This window comes from Notolepis coatsorum (genome assembly GCF_963971535.1).
Source record: "Notolepis coatsorum genome assembly, chromosome: 13".
Lineage (NCBI taxonomy): Eukaryota > Metazoa > Chordata > Actinopteri > Aulopiformes > Paralepididae > Notolepis > Notolepis coatsorum.
In genome coordinates this window covers 120,262,951-120,279,907 of record NC_140177.1, presented here as the reverse complement: position 1 = coordinate 120,279,907, position 16,957 = coordinate 120,262,951, and the positions used below count along the sequence as shown (strand labels likewise).

General features: G+C 42.9%; 1 protein-coding gene across 4 annotated transcripts in view; it reads right to left on the bottom strand.

Moving 5' to 3' along the window:
- Window positions 1–7,570, bottom strand: part of LOC311239003 (uncharacterized protein) — a 70,991-nt gene extending 63,421 nt beyond the window's left edge. For 3 of the 4 annotated variants that reach the window (XM_084327220.1, XM_084327221.1, XM_084327222.1), the window contains exons 1-7: window positions 7,222–7,570; window positions 5,541–5,630; window positions 4,749–4,820; window positions 4,135–4,194; window positions 948–1,019; window positions 695–754; window positions 346–417 (exon numbers count right to left, since the gene is read on the bottom strand). In XM_084327220.1, the coding sequence (XP_084183346.1) occupies window positions 346–417; window positions 695–754; window positions 948–1,019; window positions 4,135–4,194; window positions 4,749–4,820; window positions 5,541–5,624 (420 nt within the window). In that variant the 5' untranslated portion in view covers window positions 5,625–5,630; window positions 7,222–7,570. The remainder of the gene's footprint in view (window positions 1–345; window positions 418–694; window positions 755–947; window positions 1,020–4,134; window positions 4,195–4,748; window positions 4,821–5,540; window positions 5,631–7,221) is intronic. The other variant, XM_084327223.1, reaches the window with a different exon arrangement.
- Between the last annotated feature and the right edge of the window lie 9,387 nt (window positions 7,571–16,957).

Genomic DNA, 16,957 nt, shown 5'->3' with positions numbered 1-16,957 from the left:
CTGTATAGAAGACTTTCTGGAGACATTCTGAGACCTTTTGGCTACAATTGGGTACATTTACGTTCTATTTTATAAAATGTTCCTAAATGTACGTTGTCCATCTCTAACAAATAAACTGAAACTGTACGACTCCTTGCAGCACACCAGGTTCCTATAACACACAGCCAATTTGCAATAGGGACACAGTCACAATCAACAGATCGTATAATTTATAACAAAAATTAAAACATGTCTCCAATGTTAGTTGTTTCTGCTTAGTGCTTTGGTGGTGTGGCTACCATTTGTATACAGTACGTTTGTATTTCAGACGTACAAACATCACCCTCATCATAATCATCTACCCACCTGTGAAGACTCTGGTAGATTTCCTCGTTCCAGAGACTCTGAAGATGGAGCTTTACTCGCTGTTGAAGACGTCTGTGTGGAGAAAGACAGTATTGAGCAATATATCCATTGCTGGTATATTGCTGTGCAGTTATGTCTGCAAAGCAGTAGTGTGTGACTCGTTATATCTGGTTATTGCTGCTGCCATGCTCTTTAAGATGTGTTCTAAAAATGTATTTCCCTAAACAATTACCCGGGAACTACTCGAGTAATTCATGCGAGTACTCGATCTGGGAAAACATTACTCGAGCCCGTCCCTAATAGAGGTCATGATTACAACAATGGAGTGTTGTTTAGAGTGCTTTGTTACCTGAGAGGCAGATTTAAAAGGGTTGACCTTCTGCATGACTCCTTTAAACACACCAGGGCTCTGACACAGAACACGGGACACAAAATGGGTTATGGCTCAGACATCATCAAACATAGAAAATAATAAAAGTATGATTCCCTGAAGTTACTTTCCAACCCCAGAAGTAGTTACATCCCTCTCTCAACCTAAAACTATTATGTGGGCCACTTCACCCAAAAACATTGCCGATTTATTTTGCACATCATCTACCCACCTGTGAAGACTCTGGTAGATTTCCTTGTTCCAGAGAATCTGAAGATGGAGCTTTACTCGCTGTTGAAGACGTCTGCATGGAGAAAGACAGTATTGAGCAATATATCCATATATATATTATATTCTATCCGTTTCGGTTTCTATGTTTTGTGAATCATGATACACATTTGAGTAACTCAGATAAAGAACCATATAAGTCTGTTTTAAGTTTTCAAACTTTAGTATCTAAAGATGGTAAGTTAGATTGTTGTGTTCACTCATAGTTAAAGACAGTAGAGGTTGAGTACTTTATTATCTAAAGATGGTAAGTTAGAGTGTTGTGTTCACTCATAGTTAAAGACAGTAGAGGTTGAGTACTTTATTATCTAAAGATAAGTTAGAGTGTTGTGTTCACTCATAGTTAAAGACAGTAGATGTTGAGTAATTTCTGGTGATATATCACATTCACACACCAAGTGATTTTGATTAACTTCACAACTGCAAATACATGGACTGTCCAAAAAAAAAGATTCTAAAAGGACGTTTATGGTTCTTCGGTGCAAGGGTTCAGTTATGTCTAAATTAATGATAAAAATCAAATGGTGAGTATGATTTCTCACTTAACGATTTCAGATTAATCTGAAACAGAAACCTCGCTTTGAAATCGAGTTGTTGCAGGAAGACAACACTGGAAGCTGTGGAGCGATGTGTTTGTTGTGTAGGAACACAGCTAGCTTAGCGGCATCTAAAATATCAGCGGCTCATGTTGGTGCATTTCCAAATTGTGCCAACAACATGTCGCCCACTTTGCGTAGTGTTCATAGACTATTGATATGGACGTGCCGTTACGAGACCTGCTGCAGACAGAGTGGAGGTAATGCAATGGACCTGTCTCAAACCCTGCCCCTTTTCTTGATCCTCCAATCACAACTGTCGCTTACCTCGGACAAACTTGGTTTGTCCGAGGTAAGCGACAGTTGTGATTGGAGGATCAAGAAAAGAGGGCAGGGTTTGAGACAGGTCTATTATTACAAATGGTAACCAAATGTTTTGACTGACAATACCTTTGTAAAGGTACCTTTGTAGAGAAACTCAAAGTTGAGCTGCTCTGCTGTTCTGTAAAGTAACTCGGAACCATATCCTGTAAAGTAACTGAGGAGCCCGCTTCAACCAGATTATTGTATTGTAAATGAGGGCTATTTTATTGCACTTTTTTACTCTCGTCTATTAAATTTTTATTCTTATTACTGCCCATTTTAAAAACAGAATCAAACCATAAACAGAGAGGCCTATTGGGATGTTAGATCCTAATGTGAAAAACTGTGATTTGCCTTACTTTGCCGCCATATTTTTATGCTTGTTTTATTCTTACATCATTTAAAACTGTGATTTTCCTTACCTTGCTGCTATCTTTTTTATGCTCGTTTTATGTCATTTTATGCCATAGAATCAAACCACAAACAAAGTGGTCTATTGGGATGCTAGATCCTAATGTGAAAAACTGATTTTATATGTCTGCACTTTATGTGATCATTTTGTCTTTTTTTCTGCTGTAAAGCACTTTGAGCTGCAATTCTTTCATATGAAAGGTGCTATACAAATAACATTTATTATTATTATTATTATTATAATACACATTAAAGCATTGGGTATATTGCTGTGGAGTTATGTCTGCGAAGCAGTTAAGTAGTGTGTGACTCGTTATATCTGGTTATTGCTGCTGCCATGCTCTTTAAAGGTCCCATGCATTATAAATGTCATTTTTCAGTCTCTAGCATTGTATTATAGTAATAGGAGTTCGTATCAATGTGTTTTAGGGTCTAAATACCATATTGGCGAATTGCTCCGTTTCAGCCCAACCCCTCTGTGCCTCTAGTAAATCGGGTCATTTTGATTTGAAGTCCCTGAGCACGTCACTGGGCGCTGTGGATAGACACAGTGATGCGATTGGCTCTGTGGTTGGAGCTAATGCCCGCCCCCATTCTACCTAGACTAGACAGCGAGTGGGGCTGCGGGGCCGAGAGGAAGAGAGAGCCGAGAGGGAGCCAAGAGAAAGGAAGAGAGAGGGAGGGAGGGAGGGAGAGAGAGGGGGCACTTGGGGGGGGGGGGGGTGGTACCTGCCGGCCACGCGCCACACGGGAGATTGAAAGAAAGAAAAGAAAAAAGTTGCCTCGTCTCATCAGCGAGAGCCGAGTGGGAGAGAAAGGACAGAAAGGAAGAGAGAAGGAGGGAGGGAGAGAGAGGGGGCACTTGGGGGGGGGGGGGGGGGGGACCTGCCGCACGGAGGTCCGCGCGACACACACCTCCGAACGGGAGAGTGATAGAAAGAAAAAAAGGAAGAGAGAGGGAGGGGCTTCTCTCTCTCTCTCTCTCTCTCATGGTATAAATGATTATTTGTGTAAATAAGGTTATACGCCGACCATTAAGAAAATACATGTTCGTTTAGGAATAAGGGGCAGGTAACTATATAACTATAAGATTTATTCTTCTTCCTGCTCCTTTTGTCCATGGAATGACTATTTATGATTTTTTTAATGAAGAAACTATGATTGTATTATTCCATGTGGCAAATAAAAACTCTGAACTGAACTCTCTCTCTCTTCCCCCCCCCCCTTCCTCCCTCCCTCTACCAGTGCAGACTGTGGTCTGACTGTCACTCAAAGTGCTTATGGGCGGAGCCAGGCCATAACAGCCTGATTTCTCGAGGCTGAAAAATGATGGTTTCGAGTACTTGATTAGAAATATAAAACAATGAATTTTTTTGAAAAAAATAATTACAAATGTCTTCAATAGACTAACAGGAATTGTGTAAAGTTGCCCAAATAGTGCTAGGAATAGCAGTGCATAGCCCCTTTAAGACAGTGCTTCTCAAACTTTTTCTGTGGACCAAAATATCCCCCCCCCCCCCCCCCCAACAAAATAGTCATGAAATGGGCCATGTTTAAATTTATTGAAATAACACCAATATCGTGACCTTTCAAATTGGCCCTATATTTTGTTTTCAGAGCTGTCATGGATGAAAAGCCAGCTTCACACAGATACTGTATGTGGTGCTGAATGGTATCAACGCTGCATCATCATGAGATACTTGGTGGGCCATGAGATGAGATACTTGGTACTCAGCACCACTCAGCAAAACATTACTCGAGCCCGTCCCTAATAGAGGTCATGGTTACAACAATGGAGTGTTGTTTAGAGTGCTTTGTTACCTGAGAGGCAGATTTAAAAGGGTTGACCTTCTGCATGACTCCTTTAAACACACCAGGGCTCTGACACAGAACACGGGACACAAAATGGGTTATGGCTCAGACATCATCAAACATAGAAAATAATTAAAGTATGATTCCCTGAAGTTGCTTTCCAACCCCAGAAGTAGTTACATCACTCTCTCAACCTAAAGCTATTATGTGAGCCACTTCACCCAATCTCACACACATCCAAAAACAGTTATTGAGAGTACATTTTAAATATGGCCACCGGTTATGTCACCAGGGACATTGAATCCTTGTGTTATATTAATTACAGCTCAATAATGAAATGATAAGGCAGCAGTCCCTATAAGAGAAGGTATTATGTTTTCATCTACATCATTTCATTGAGCTGTAATTAACATGATTAAAAGGAGTCAATGTCCCCGATGATCACTGGTGGCCATATTCAAACAAATATACTCCCTGTAACTGTCAAACTAAATTAATGTGTGTTTTTGGATGCGTGAATAAATCAGCAGTTTTTTCTGGTGAAGTGCCCCTTTACGCCTGCAGTGGTGGACCACTCCCCTTCCTACTACTACCATCATCATCATCTTCATCACCACCCTCACCTTTGCAGAATCCGGGGCGCCTCCTTGTTCCAGCGAGTCTGTAGAAGAAGCTTTACTGACTGTAGGAGAAACCTGCATGAAAAAGCATGTTTTAAACAAACGTTTCATTATAACCTACTATACGACAATGGCCATTGCATTTATATAGTGCTTTTCTAGACACTCAAAGCGCTCCCCACAATGTAGGGTGGAAACTCCCTTACCACCACTGGTAGCACCCAAACTTGGGATACGCAGGCTCAATGGCTGCCATACACTGGCACCCGGCACACATCACACTACACAATGGCTGAACGGCTCAGGAGACAGGGATTGATATCAGCCAATTCAGGGGAAGGGATGATTAGGTGGCCTTGTTGTCAGAGACCTGATGGGGAATTTGGCCAGGAACGTCTGGGAACCCCCTACTGTTTGCGATAGACACCCTGGGTTCTGTAACGACCGAATTCAGTCAGGACCTCGGTTTAGCGTCTCGTCCGAGAGGACGGCACTCGCAGCTGTATGGTGTCCCCATCACCATAACAGGGCCATTGTTACTGACAAGTCCAGAGGACAGAGAGTGCTCCCTGCTGGACAACACCACCACCACCACTTTCCGACAGCGACCTTGACTGGGGCTGTGTGGGATGGGGTTGTCCAGCTCCTGGTAATAATGAATTAAATGCAGTTCAAGTCACATTTAGTAATTTAGCTGACGCTTTTATCCAAAGCGACATACGCGTTTTGTAGACAATTAAGAACGTTACTTGAATGCGAGCACAAACAAACAAAACAATAAACAAACAAACGTACCTCTCTGCTGGCGGGTCTTGGAGGGAGTCGAGGGACCACTGGGGTGCCCGCTGCCACAGCTTTGTCTCTACGCAACAAGTGCATACTGACCTAGAGAGAGAGAGAGAGGGGGGGGGGGGGGACAGACAGACAGAGGAGAGACAGAGACTGTATTTACTTTGTGACTTGACACTTGACACTTATTTCATAGCGTACGGAGTTAGTTATGACAAAAACACAAGGGGAAGCAACAGTCATACCCAGGCATGCGTTGTTCATGGGACGGGGTAGCACGGTGTGCTACCTCACTGAGTATTAAAGATTTGAGCAGAAGCGCGTGCACGCACATGCACGCGCTCGCGAGAACGCGCTGCCCTCGACTCGGCTCGTTGTGTTTACCTGCCTCCCGGGCCCCGGCGCTACCTCGCATTATCATAACAATAGCCGCTATAGGCTGGTGTCTTCAACCAGTCTGGGACTCTTTGTGATGTAAATATGGAACGTCCCAAGTTGCCGCTGCCCACAGAGTGCACCGCCGTCCAAAGGTGAACGACGGCGAACGAAGGGCCAAATCAAAACAGCCGTCAATTCCGAATTGACAACTGTTTTGATTCAACCCCCCACCCACCACCACTCACCCCCGGACAACAACACACTCTGCAAACAGCAGCAACCCGGGACATTCCATATCTACATCACAAACTTCGGGACTGAGTAGATAATTAATTAATCTTCTTTATTTTTATTATTTATATTAAAACTGAATCAAACCATAAACAAGGTTGCCTGTTGGGATGTTAGATCCTAATGTGAAAAACTGATTTTATATGTCTGCACTTTATGTGCTCATTTTATGCCTGTCTTAATTCTGTTGTGAAGCACTTTGAGCTGCAGTTTCTGTATGAAAGGCTATACAAACAAAGTGTATTATTGTGCGCGAGGGAACATATGCGCATGCGCGCGGGGCCGCGCGTGCGTGTGCGCGCGCGCGGCGTCATTATCCTGCGTGCCGGCTCAGTCCATAATAACAACGCAACACTGGTCATACCGTGCGCAGTTCAGATCTGACCGTGAATAAACTCGGCAAGTCTGTTTCATACAAGCTAAAGCAAGATAGTCTGTTTCATACAAACTAAAGCAAGAGGGTCCGTTTCATACAAACTAAAGCAAGAGAGTATGTTTCATACAAACTAAAGCAAGAGAGTCTGTTTCATACAAACTAAAGCAAGAGTCTGTTTCATACAAGCTAAAGCAAGAGGGTCCGTTTCATACAAACTAAAGCAAGAGTCTGTTTCATACAAACTAAAGCAAGAGTCTGTTTCATACAAACTAAAACAAGAGTCTGTTTCATACAAACTAAAGCAAGAGAGTCTGTTTCATACAAACTAAAGCAAGAGGGTCCGTTTCATACAAACTAAAGCAAGAGAGTCTGTTTCATACAAACTAAAGCAAGATAGTCTGTTTCATACAAGCTAAAGCAAGAGTCTGTTTCATACAAGCTAAAGCAAGATAGTCTGTTTCATACAAACTAAAGCAAGAGAGTCTGTTTCATACAAGCTAAAGCAAGATAGTCTGTTTCATACAAACTAAAGCAAGAGAGTCGTTGTGCTGACGTGCTTCATTGTATTAAACACACAGGAATGGTTTACAAGTCAAATGAAAGCACCGGGAACAGATGGCGACAATAGGCAGGCTCACCTACCTCAACGCAGTGCCAGGGCAACAGAAACTGTAGAGTTGTAACTTGTAAATATAAATAATAGGCTAGAAACAATGCGAGAAGAGACCATGGAAACTCTGGAGCACTGGATTATAAAGCGGGTCGTCGCCGAGAGAGTTGTCAAACAAGTTCTACCAGAACTGACGCGGACCTCGAGGATCGGATTACTACTTCGCTCGGGTGGGACTGCCTGTTTATTTCAGGTGGGGTAGAACAGGAACAATACACTGGGAACATGGTTATTTGACGCCTTTTTCTCCCCGAAGCACCGTCCGAGTTTGTGTATAAAAGTTTCAGTTGCGAGGTCAGACTACAATGCATACGGCATACCTGTGTGGACGTGGCTTGTGTCAATGGCAAATCAAGCGCGTAGGAGCTCTTAAAGGTGCAGCAGGCCATTTCGAGTAGGGTATAATATCTGCAGTGCCACAGAGCCCAACGTCTGGGCGGGGCTTCGTGGCGTGGACGGGTTTGAGGCGGGGCTTCGTGGCGTGGACAAGTATTGTGGCCTGGACAAGTCTTTGCACTACTGCGCATGCGGATGAGGGGGGGGAGGCTCTCTCGCTCTCTCTCTCTCTCTCTCTCTCTCTCTCTCTCTCTCTCTCTCTCTCTCTCTCTCTCTCTCTCTCTCTCTCTCTCGTTTACGACATACACAACTTTCGTCTTGTTTACATCAGAGTCCCCCATTTTCAATTCATCATAACATGACGTACAGATAGACAGTAATGTTACATCTAGAAATGTATGACATACCAGATCTACAAATATACTAGACATTTATGACATACCAGATCTACAAATATACAACACTGTTTGTGATACAAAAATAGTAGAGTATATATAGTAATAATAGAGTATATACATTTGAGGGGGAATAAACTGTACATTGGAAGAGGTCTACAAATATACAGCACTGTTTGTGATACAAAAATAGTAGAGTATATATAGTAATAATAGAGTATATACATTTGAGGGGGAATAAACTGTACATATACAGCCCTGTTTGTGATACAAAAATAGCAGAGTACATTAACCTGGCACACAACATAGCCTACTTGTTCACATGTCATTTTTCTTTCACTCTAAAGGAAATATGTCTCACACCCCCCAGTACTTTGTGGAGACGAAGATGATGAGTACCAGTCTTCTCCTCAGACATATAAAATCAGTTTTTCAATACAAGTACGACTCAAGACACAGAACATTAGTATGCAAAATAAAAAATTAACACAGATTTGAGTGTGAATGAAAACTTTATTTTAACAGATTGCAGAATGGGTACAATACAGTACGGCTCAATACACACAATTGTTAAGGGGATGCAGACCAGAGAAAGACGTTTGTCTTGTTTACATCAGGGTCCCCCATTTTCAATTCATATCGACATAGGGACATACAGGTATTTAGTACCGATACATGTGACATATACGGTATTCAAATATACAGTACTGTAAGTTGTTGAGCCACAGTTTCTAACCTGTAACATATTCCTATATGTGTACCTTTACACCCTTAATGAGAAAGCATTAAACATCATCTGTCTAAACCTCGTAACTCTATTCGCCCTCAAGGGACTAAACACGTTTCGCAATTATGCCACAAAAATGTGGAACGCCCTACCCAAAGCTGTAACGGAATGTGAATCCCTACCCACATTCAAAACCGCTCTTAAAGAGCACCTACGGGAGGCTGCAATTCGAAACTGGCCACTGTAAATGTCCAAACCCCCCACCCCCTCCTAATAGACAGTCTCCTCCCCACCGCATGTATATATTCTCTCCCCACTGTATGTATATTTCTCTCCCAGCCACCCCCTCCAAATGTACAGTCTCCTCACCACCGTATGTATATATCTCTCCCACCCACCCCCTCCTAATGTACAGTCCCCGGTACGCGTGTATACCAAACCAAGACGCATTTCTCGGAGACGCTCTCTGATTGGCACTGACTGACAGTCTCTGATTGGCCACTGACGTGTTTGCCCAATCCGTGATGAGCTGTGTCTTTGCCCATTTCCACGTCAAACAGCCTGCAAACTACCTGGCGTTCTATCGCCAATTCGCCATGCTCTAAGACAAACTCTAACCTTAACCAACTTCGAAAGAGTGCCTAAGCTTAACCGTCGAAAGAACTTGCCGTCACGCTCTAAGACAAACTCTAACCATAACCAACTTCGAAGAGTGCCTAAGCTTAACCAGTGTAGAAACAGGCGTTGGCCAATCAGAGAGCGTCTCCGAGAAATGCGGCTTGGTTTGGTATTCACGCGCGCGGTACGTGTGAATACTTTCCCCAAGGTGGTTGTCCTTCCGCGTTCGGTTTGCGCGATCTGATTGGCCACTGACCTACACTATTACGCCCCCCTCGTAAGTAGCGAGTCGGCACTGCACTCAACCGATTCATTCAACAGGAAGCAATTTGCGAGTACAATACACCATCACGCCAGAGTGGATAAAGAAATGCTCCAGAAATGAATATGCGTAGGGAAAGGCTTAACGAGTCAGCGCGAGAGCGCACACACAAAAGCACACACGCATGATATCTGATTTATTAATGCCAAATAATGGACGAATACCGCAATTAGCACTTGAAAAGTGTAAATGATGGATTAGTCAGTCACAAATCATGACAGCTTGTATAGCTCACCTGGTTAATGCCCTGCCCGCGGGGGCCAGCCGTGTATAGGTGTAACAGACTGACAGCCAATGAAATGGGGTGCATTTGTCACGCTGTCCAAGGAGCTGAACTGCTCTCGTGCAGCCGTGTTCGAATCCCGGTCGGGGCAAAAGCCTGTCATACATTATCAAAGATAAACACCTATGTTGAATCAATAAACATGAATATCACTAAATAAACATGAATATTGCACAGATTTAGATTATAATAGTAAAGCTATTATAATAGTTCAATGGTTGTGATGGCAAAGTTCGTGTCAGGTTCCTTACTGTATATTTGCATATCGTATGTCACAAATGTAACAGTACTATATACCTGTATGTCATGTATGTCCTTGTCATAAATGTCATGTATGTCATAAATGTCACTATGAATTGAAAATGGGGGACCCTGATGTAAACAAGACAAATGTCTTTCTCTGCTCTGCATCCCCTTAAACATTTTGTGTATTGAGCCGTACTGTATTGTACCCATTCTGCAATCTGTTAAATAAAGTTTTCATTCATTAATTCTGTCCCCGTCTCTCCTTGTTGCACATATTTAGATTATCATTAGATTGTAGCGGCAGAGGTTTTTGTCAACTTAAATCATGTTTCTTAATTTATGCACAGGAGGACTGTGTGTGGATGACCACAGGCCTGTGGTCCCCAACACCTCTGGGGTCAAACACCATCTCCTCAGTCTTCTTAACATTTAAAACCAGACAGTTATTGTCGCACCAGTTTACAAACCACTGGATTTCCAAATAATAGTCAGCTAGGTCACTGTCATTCTTAATTAGAGCTAAAATGGCAGCGTCATCAGGAAATGTTCATATCATATCTGGTGAATTACCTAGCTCATGGAAGTCGGCCATGGTTCTCCCCTTGTTAAAGGGCGGAGACCCCTCTGACCTAAATAATTATCGCCCTATTTCCAGATTGTCTGTAATGGCCAAAGTCTTTGAATCGCTTGTAAACAAACTGAAAGAGTTTCTAGCTGACCATAATATTCTTAACAAGTCTCAGTCAGGCTTCAGATCCATAGTACTTCAGCGACTATGCTAGTCTCAAATGACATAATTGAAGCACTAGACAAGAAAAAACACTGTGCAGCATTGTTTGTTGATCTGTCTAAAGCGTTTGACTCTGTGGATCACGCATTACTGCAGAGGCTTGGCTGCATATAGGTCTTGGTAAAACGGCTTTGAGCTGGTTTAAAAACTATCTATCTGAAAGAACTGTGTCTCAGTAATAATAATAATAATAATAACTTTATTTGTATAGCACCTTTCATACAGGGGATTGCAGTTCAAAGTGCTTTACATCAGTAAGAAATAAAACATAAAATCAGTGTAAAACAAGCAGCAAGAGCAAAGCATAAAGTGGGATAAAATAATGCAGATATATTAATCAATTCATATCAGAACCTCACGTTCCAATATGCTTCTGTAATCTGTTACAAAACATGATAAGGTTATAGTATGCACCCAGCAGATAGTGGGGCGTAAAGATAAAAGTTGAAATAAGTCAAATGAGCAGACATATAAAATCACAGTTTTTCACATTAGGATCTAACATCCTTTAGGGCCACCTTGTTTATGGTTTGATTCAGTTTTAGTAGAATGTAAAATACATGAATGATGAAATGAGCACATAAAGTGCAGACATACTATAAAATCCTCTGATATATAAAATAAAGGAGAATAAAGACATCCCTCCAGGCCTCCAACTCCCTCTGAAAAAACTCTGTCTCAACAAAGTCCTGGAATGGCATCCTGGGATTGGTGAGTCCTTCTGCTGCATAGGTCTGGAAGACCTTAGTGGAGCAGTAAAAGTACAGTATCTCACCGCTCCAGTCTGATAAAAAAAAAAGTGGATGGTGGAGCCATCTCTGAGGAACCGGGACTTTGGCTGACCACAGGCGAGGCAGTTGTGTGTCCTCTTGTCTTGGGGAGCCGCTGTTGTTGTTGCTGCTGCTGCTGCTTCTCCAGCATCTCACTGAATGAATGAATGAAAACTTTATTTAACAGATTGCAGAATGGGTACAATACAGTACGGCTCAATACACACAATTGTTAAGGGGATGCAGACCAGAGAAAGACGTTTGTCTTGTTTACATCAGGGTCCCCTATTTTCAATTCATAGTGACATTTATGACACACACAACATACATGACATCATGACATTTATGACATAGGGACATACATGACATACAGGTATATAGTACTGTTACATTTGTGACATATACGATATGCAAATATACAGTACTGTTACCCATAGATCCTAACTATTATAATAGTTCAATGGTTGTGATGGCAAAGTTTGCGTCAGGTTCCTTACTGTATATTTGCATATCGTATGTCACGTAACAGTACTATTGTTTCTGGCTTAAAGGCCAACCTTCATGTTGTATTTTTGTTCAATAAACAATGTGGACTAAACCTTCAACAATACACAGAAGGTTAACCCTTTCACTGCCACACGACAGCCGGTTAACCCTGTAAACCTTCTAGTCCCAAAACATTCTGTGACTAATTCAGTGCAGATTGTAATGTATTGTCATCATGCAGCACAAGTACAGTACAACTAAAAGAGGTTTGGCATCCAACCAGAGTGACTATGTAGCAGTAACGTGAAATAGTAATATACACTGTACAGGTGGTTAAACTGGGTATAACATATATAAATTAGTACTATGAGTACTACATGTATGTACAGAGTTGTAGTATTAATATGTACAGTGATACAGGTATAAAGACACTATGGTATAAGTCATACTGGCCAGCAGTGTAACTAGTAAGAGTAGGTAAGAGATATGTACAGATTTAGATATAGTATTAATATGTACAGTGATACAGGTATAAAGACACTATGGTAGTAAGTCATACTGGCCAGCAGTGTAACTAGTAAGAGTAGGTAAGAGATATGTACAGATATAGATATAGTATTAATATGTACAGTGATACAGGTATAAAGACACTATGGTAGTAAGTCATACTGGCCAGCAGTGTAACTAGTAAGAGTAGGTAAGAGATATGTACAGATATAGCTATAGTATTAATATGTACAGTGATACAGGTATAAAGACACTATGGTAGTAAGTCATTCTGACCAGCAGTGTAACTAGTAAGAGTAGGTAAGAGATATACAGATTTAGATATAGTATTAATATGTACAGTGATACAGGTATAAAGACACTATGGTAGTAAGTCATTCTGACCAGCAGTGTAACTAGTAAGAGTAGGTAAGAGATATGTACAGATATATATATAATTATATACCAATGATGTAAACTACCCATAATTGATCAGTAGGGTTTAACCTGGAGGTTGGGCTTTAAACATCTAGCCCAGGGACTACAACTGAAAACTAGCAACCCTGCTAATGTTGGCATATTTACAGTTTTTAATTTGTATTCATTTATAAATGTATAACTGTTGATTGATATGCACTGTCCCTGATCAAATAAACGGAGTAAAAAATAAAAGCATAGCAGATAGATAGTGAGATAGATAGATAGGACACAATGTATTATCGTTAAGATCTGCTGTGCAGAAACAAAACACGACTCAGTCAGCTTCACCGAGTACATCCAACTGTTGAAACTGCCAACACAAACGCTAAAAAACAGTTTAACCTATTGGTAAACAAACGTATTGTTGAAAATATACAATATGACTGCTGTTGTGACATTGTTGGGATCTTATACTGTAGTTTACATTTGAGAAAAAACGAACTCAGTCACTCGGTACAAACCCAATAACCTATTGGTAAACAAACGTATTGTTGAAAATATACAATATGACTGCTGTTGTGACAGTGTTTAGGAATCGGATCTTATTTAGTAGTTTAAACTCACCTTCAAACTTTAACAGGTTGAATGAAAAACGTTACTTTCTCCAGCTCTGCCAAACGGATCTCTTCTTCTGTTCTTTTTCTCCTAAATGTGGATACAGCAGCGCAGCATCCACAAACTCGCAACAGCGCCACATATGGCCAAAATAATACATGGTTTTGTAAACAGGGAGTGGATGGTCGTTAAGGGAATGGAGCGTTGTTAAGAGCGAGTGAATGGACGTTAAGGCCAACTACTCCAGGGTGCCCCCGCCATTAGTACATGGATGGGAGACCGCCTGGGAATACCAGGTGCAGTAAGCTTTTTGCACAGCAAGGAGGTGCTACTGATCCCTCATAAAACACCCCGTCTTTCAAACTAATGGCATTTGTTTCTTGCCATCTATACGTTGGCTTTTGTCGGCAGGTTATTTCGCTTACGGCCATACCAACCTGAACACGCCCAATCTCGTCCGATCTCGGAAGCTAAGCAGGTTCGGGCCTGGTTAGTACTTGGATGGGAGACCGCCTGGGAATACCAGGTGCAGTAAGCATTTTGCACAGCAAGGAGGTGCTACTGATCCCTCATAAAACACCCCAAGTCTTTCAAACTAATGGGATTTGTTTCTTGCCATCTATACGTTGGCTTTTGTCGGCAGGTTATTTCGCTTACGGCCATACCAACCTGAACATGCCCGATCTCGGAAGCTAAGCAGGTTCGGGCCTGGTTAGTACTTGGATGGGAGACCGCCTGGGAATACCAGGTGCAGTAAGCATTTTGCACAGCAAGGAGGTGCTACTGATCCCTCATAAAACACCCCAAGTCTTTCAAACTAATGGCATTTGTTTCTTGCCATCTATACGTTGGCTTTTGTCGGCAGGTTATTTTGCTTACGGCCATACCAACCTGAACACGCCCGATCTCGTCCGATCTCGGAAGCTAAGCAGGTTCGGGCCTGGTTAGTACTTGGATGGGACACCGCCTGGGAATACCAGGTGCAGTAAGCATTTTGCACAGCAAGGAGGTGCTACTGATCCCTCATAAAACACCCCAAGTCTTTCAAACTAATGGCATTTGTTTCTTGCCATCTATACGTTGGCTTTTGTCGGCAGGTTATTTCGCTTACGGCCATACCAACCTGAACACGCCCGATCTCGTCCGATCTCGGAAGCTAAGCAGGTTCGGGCCTGGTTAGTACTTGGATGGGAGACCGCTTGGGAATACCAGGTGCAGTAAGCAATTTGCACAGCAAGGAGGTGCTACTGATCCCTCATAAAACACCCCAAGTCTTTCAAACTAATGACATTTGTTTCTTGCCATCTATACGTTGGCTTTTGTCGGCAGGTTATTTCTCTTACGGCCATACCAACCTGAACACGCCCAATCTCGTCCAATCTCGGAAACTAAGCAGGTTCGGGCCTGGTTAGTACTTGGATGGGCGACCAGCTCGCAATACCAGGTGCAGTAAGCATTTTGCACAGCAAGGAGGTGCTACTGATCCCTCATAAAACACCCCAAGTCTTTCAAACTAATGGCATTTGTTTCTTGCCATCTATACGTTGGCTTTTGTCGGCAGGTTATTTAGCTTACGGCCATACCAACCTGAACACGCCCGATCTCGTCCGTTCTCGGAAGCTAAGCAGGTTCGGGCCTGGTTAGTACTTGGATGGTAGACCGCCTGGGAATACCAGGTGCAGTAAGCATTTTGTACAGCAAGGAGGTGCTACTGATCCCTCATAAAACACCCCAAGTCTTTCAAACTAATGGCATTTGTTTCTTGCCATCTATACGTTGGCTTTTGTCGGCAGGTTATTTCGCTTACGGCCATACCAACCTGAACACGCCGATCTCGTCCGATCTCGGAAGCTAAGCAGGTTCGGGCCTGGTTAGTACTTGGATGGGAGACCGCCTGGGAATACCACGTGCAGTATGCATTTTGCACAGCAAGGAGGTGCTACTGATCCCTCATAAAACACCCCAAGTCTTTCAAACTAATGGCATTTGTTTCTTGCCATCTATACGTTGGCTTTTGTCGGCAGGTTATTTTGCTTACGGCCATACCAACCTGAACACGCCCGATCTCGTCCGATCTCGGAAGCTAAGCTGGTTCGGGCCTGGTTAGTACTTGGATGGGAGACCGCCTGGGAATACCAGGTGCAGTAAGCATTTTGCACAGCAAGGAGGTGCTACTGATCCCTCATAAAACACCCCAAGTCTTTCAAACTAATGGCATTTGTTTCTTGCCATCTATACGTTGGCTTTTGTCGGCAGGTTGTTTCGCTTACGGCCATACCAACCTGAACACGCCCGATCTCGTCCGATCTCGGAAGCTAAGCAGGTTCGGGCCTGGTTAGTACTTGGATGGGAGACCGCCTGGGAATACCAGGTGCAGTAAGCATTTTGCACAGCAAGGAGGTGCTACTGATCCCTCATAAAACACCCCAAGTCTTTCAAACTAATGGCATTTGTTTCTTGCCATCTATACGTTGGCTTTTGTCGGCAGGTTATTTTGCTTACGGCCATACCAACCTGAACACGCCCGACCTCGTCCGATCTCGGAAGCTAAGCAGGTTCGGGCCTGGTTAGTACTTGGATGGGAGACCGCCTGGGAATACCAGGTGCAGTAAGCATTTTGCACAGCAAGGAGGTGCTACTGATCCCTCATAAAACACCCCCAAGTCTTTCAAACTAATGGCATTTGTTTCTTGCCATCTATACGTTGGCTTTTGTCGGCAGGTTGTTTCGCTTACGGCCATACCAACCTGAACACGCCCGATCTCGTCCGATCTCGGAAGCTAAGCAGGTTCGGGCCTGGTTAGTACTTGGATGCGAGACCGCCTGGGAATACCAGGTGCAGTAAGCATTTTGCACAGCAAGGAGGTGCTACTGATCCCTCATAAAACACCCCAAGTCTTTCAAACTAATGGCATTTGTTTCTTGCCATCTATACGTTGGCTTTTGTCGGCAGGTTATTTTGCTTACGGCCATACCAACCTGAACACGCCCGATCTCGTCCGATCTCTGAAGCTAAGCAGGTTCGGGCCTGGTTAGTACTTGGATGGGAGACCGCCTGGGAATACAGGTGCAGTAAGCATTTTGCACAGCAAGGAGGTGCTACTGATCCCTCATAAAACACCCCAAGTCTTTCAAACTAATGGCATTTGTTTCTTGCCATCTATACGTTGGCTTTTGTCGGCAGGTTATTTCGCTTACGGCCATACCAACCTGA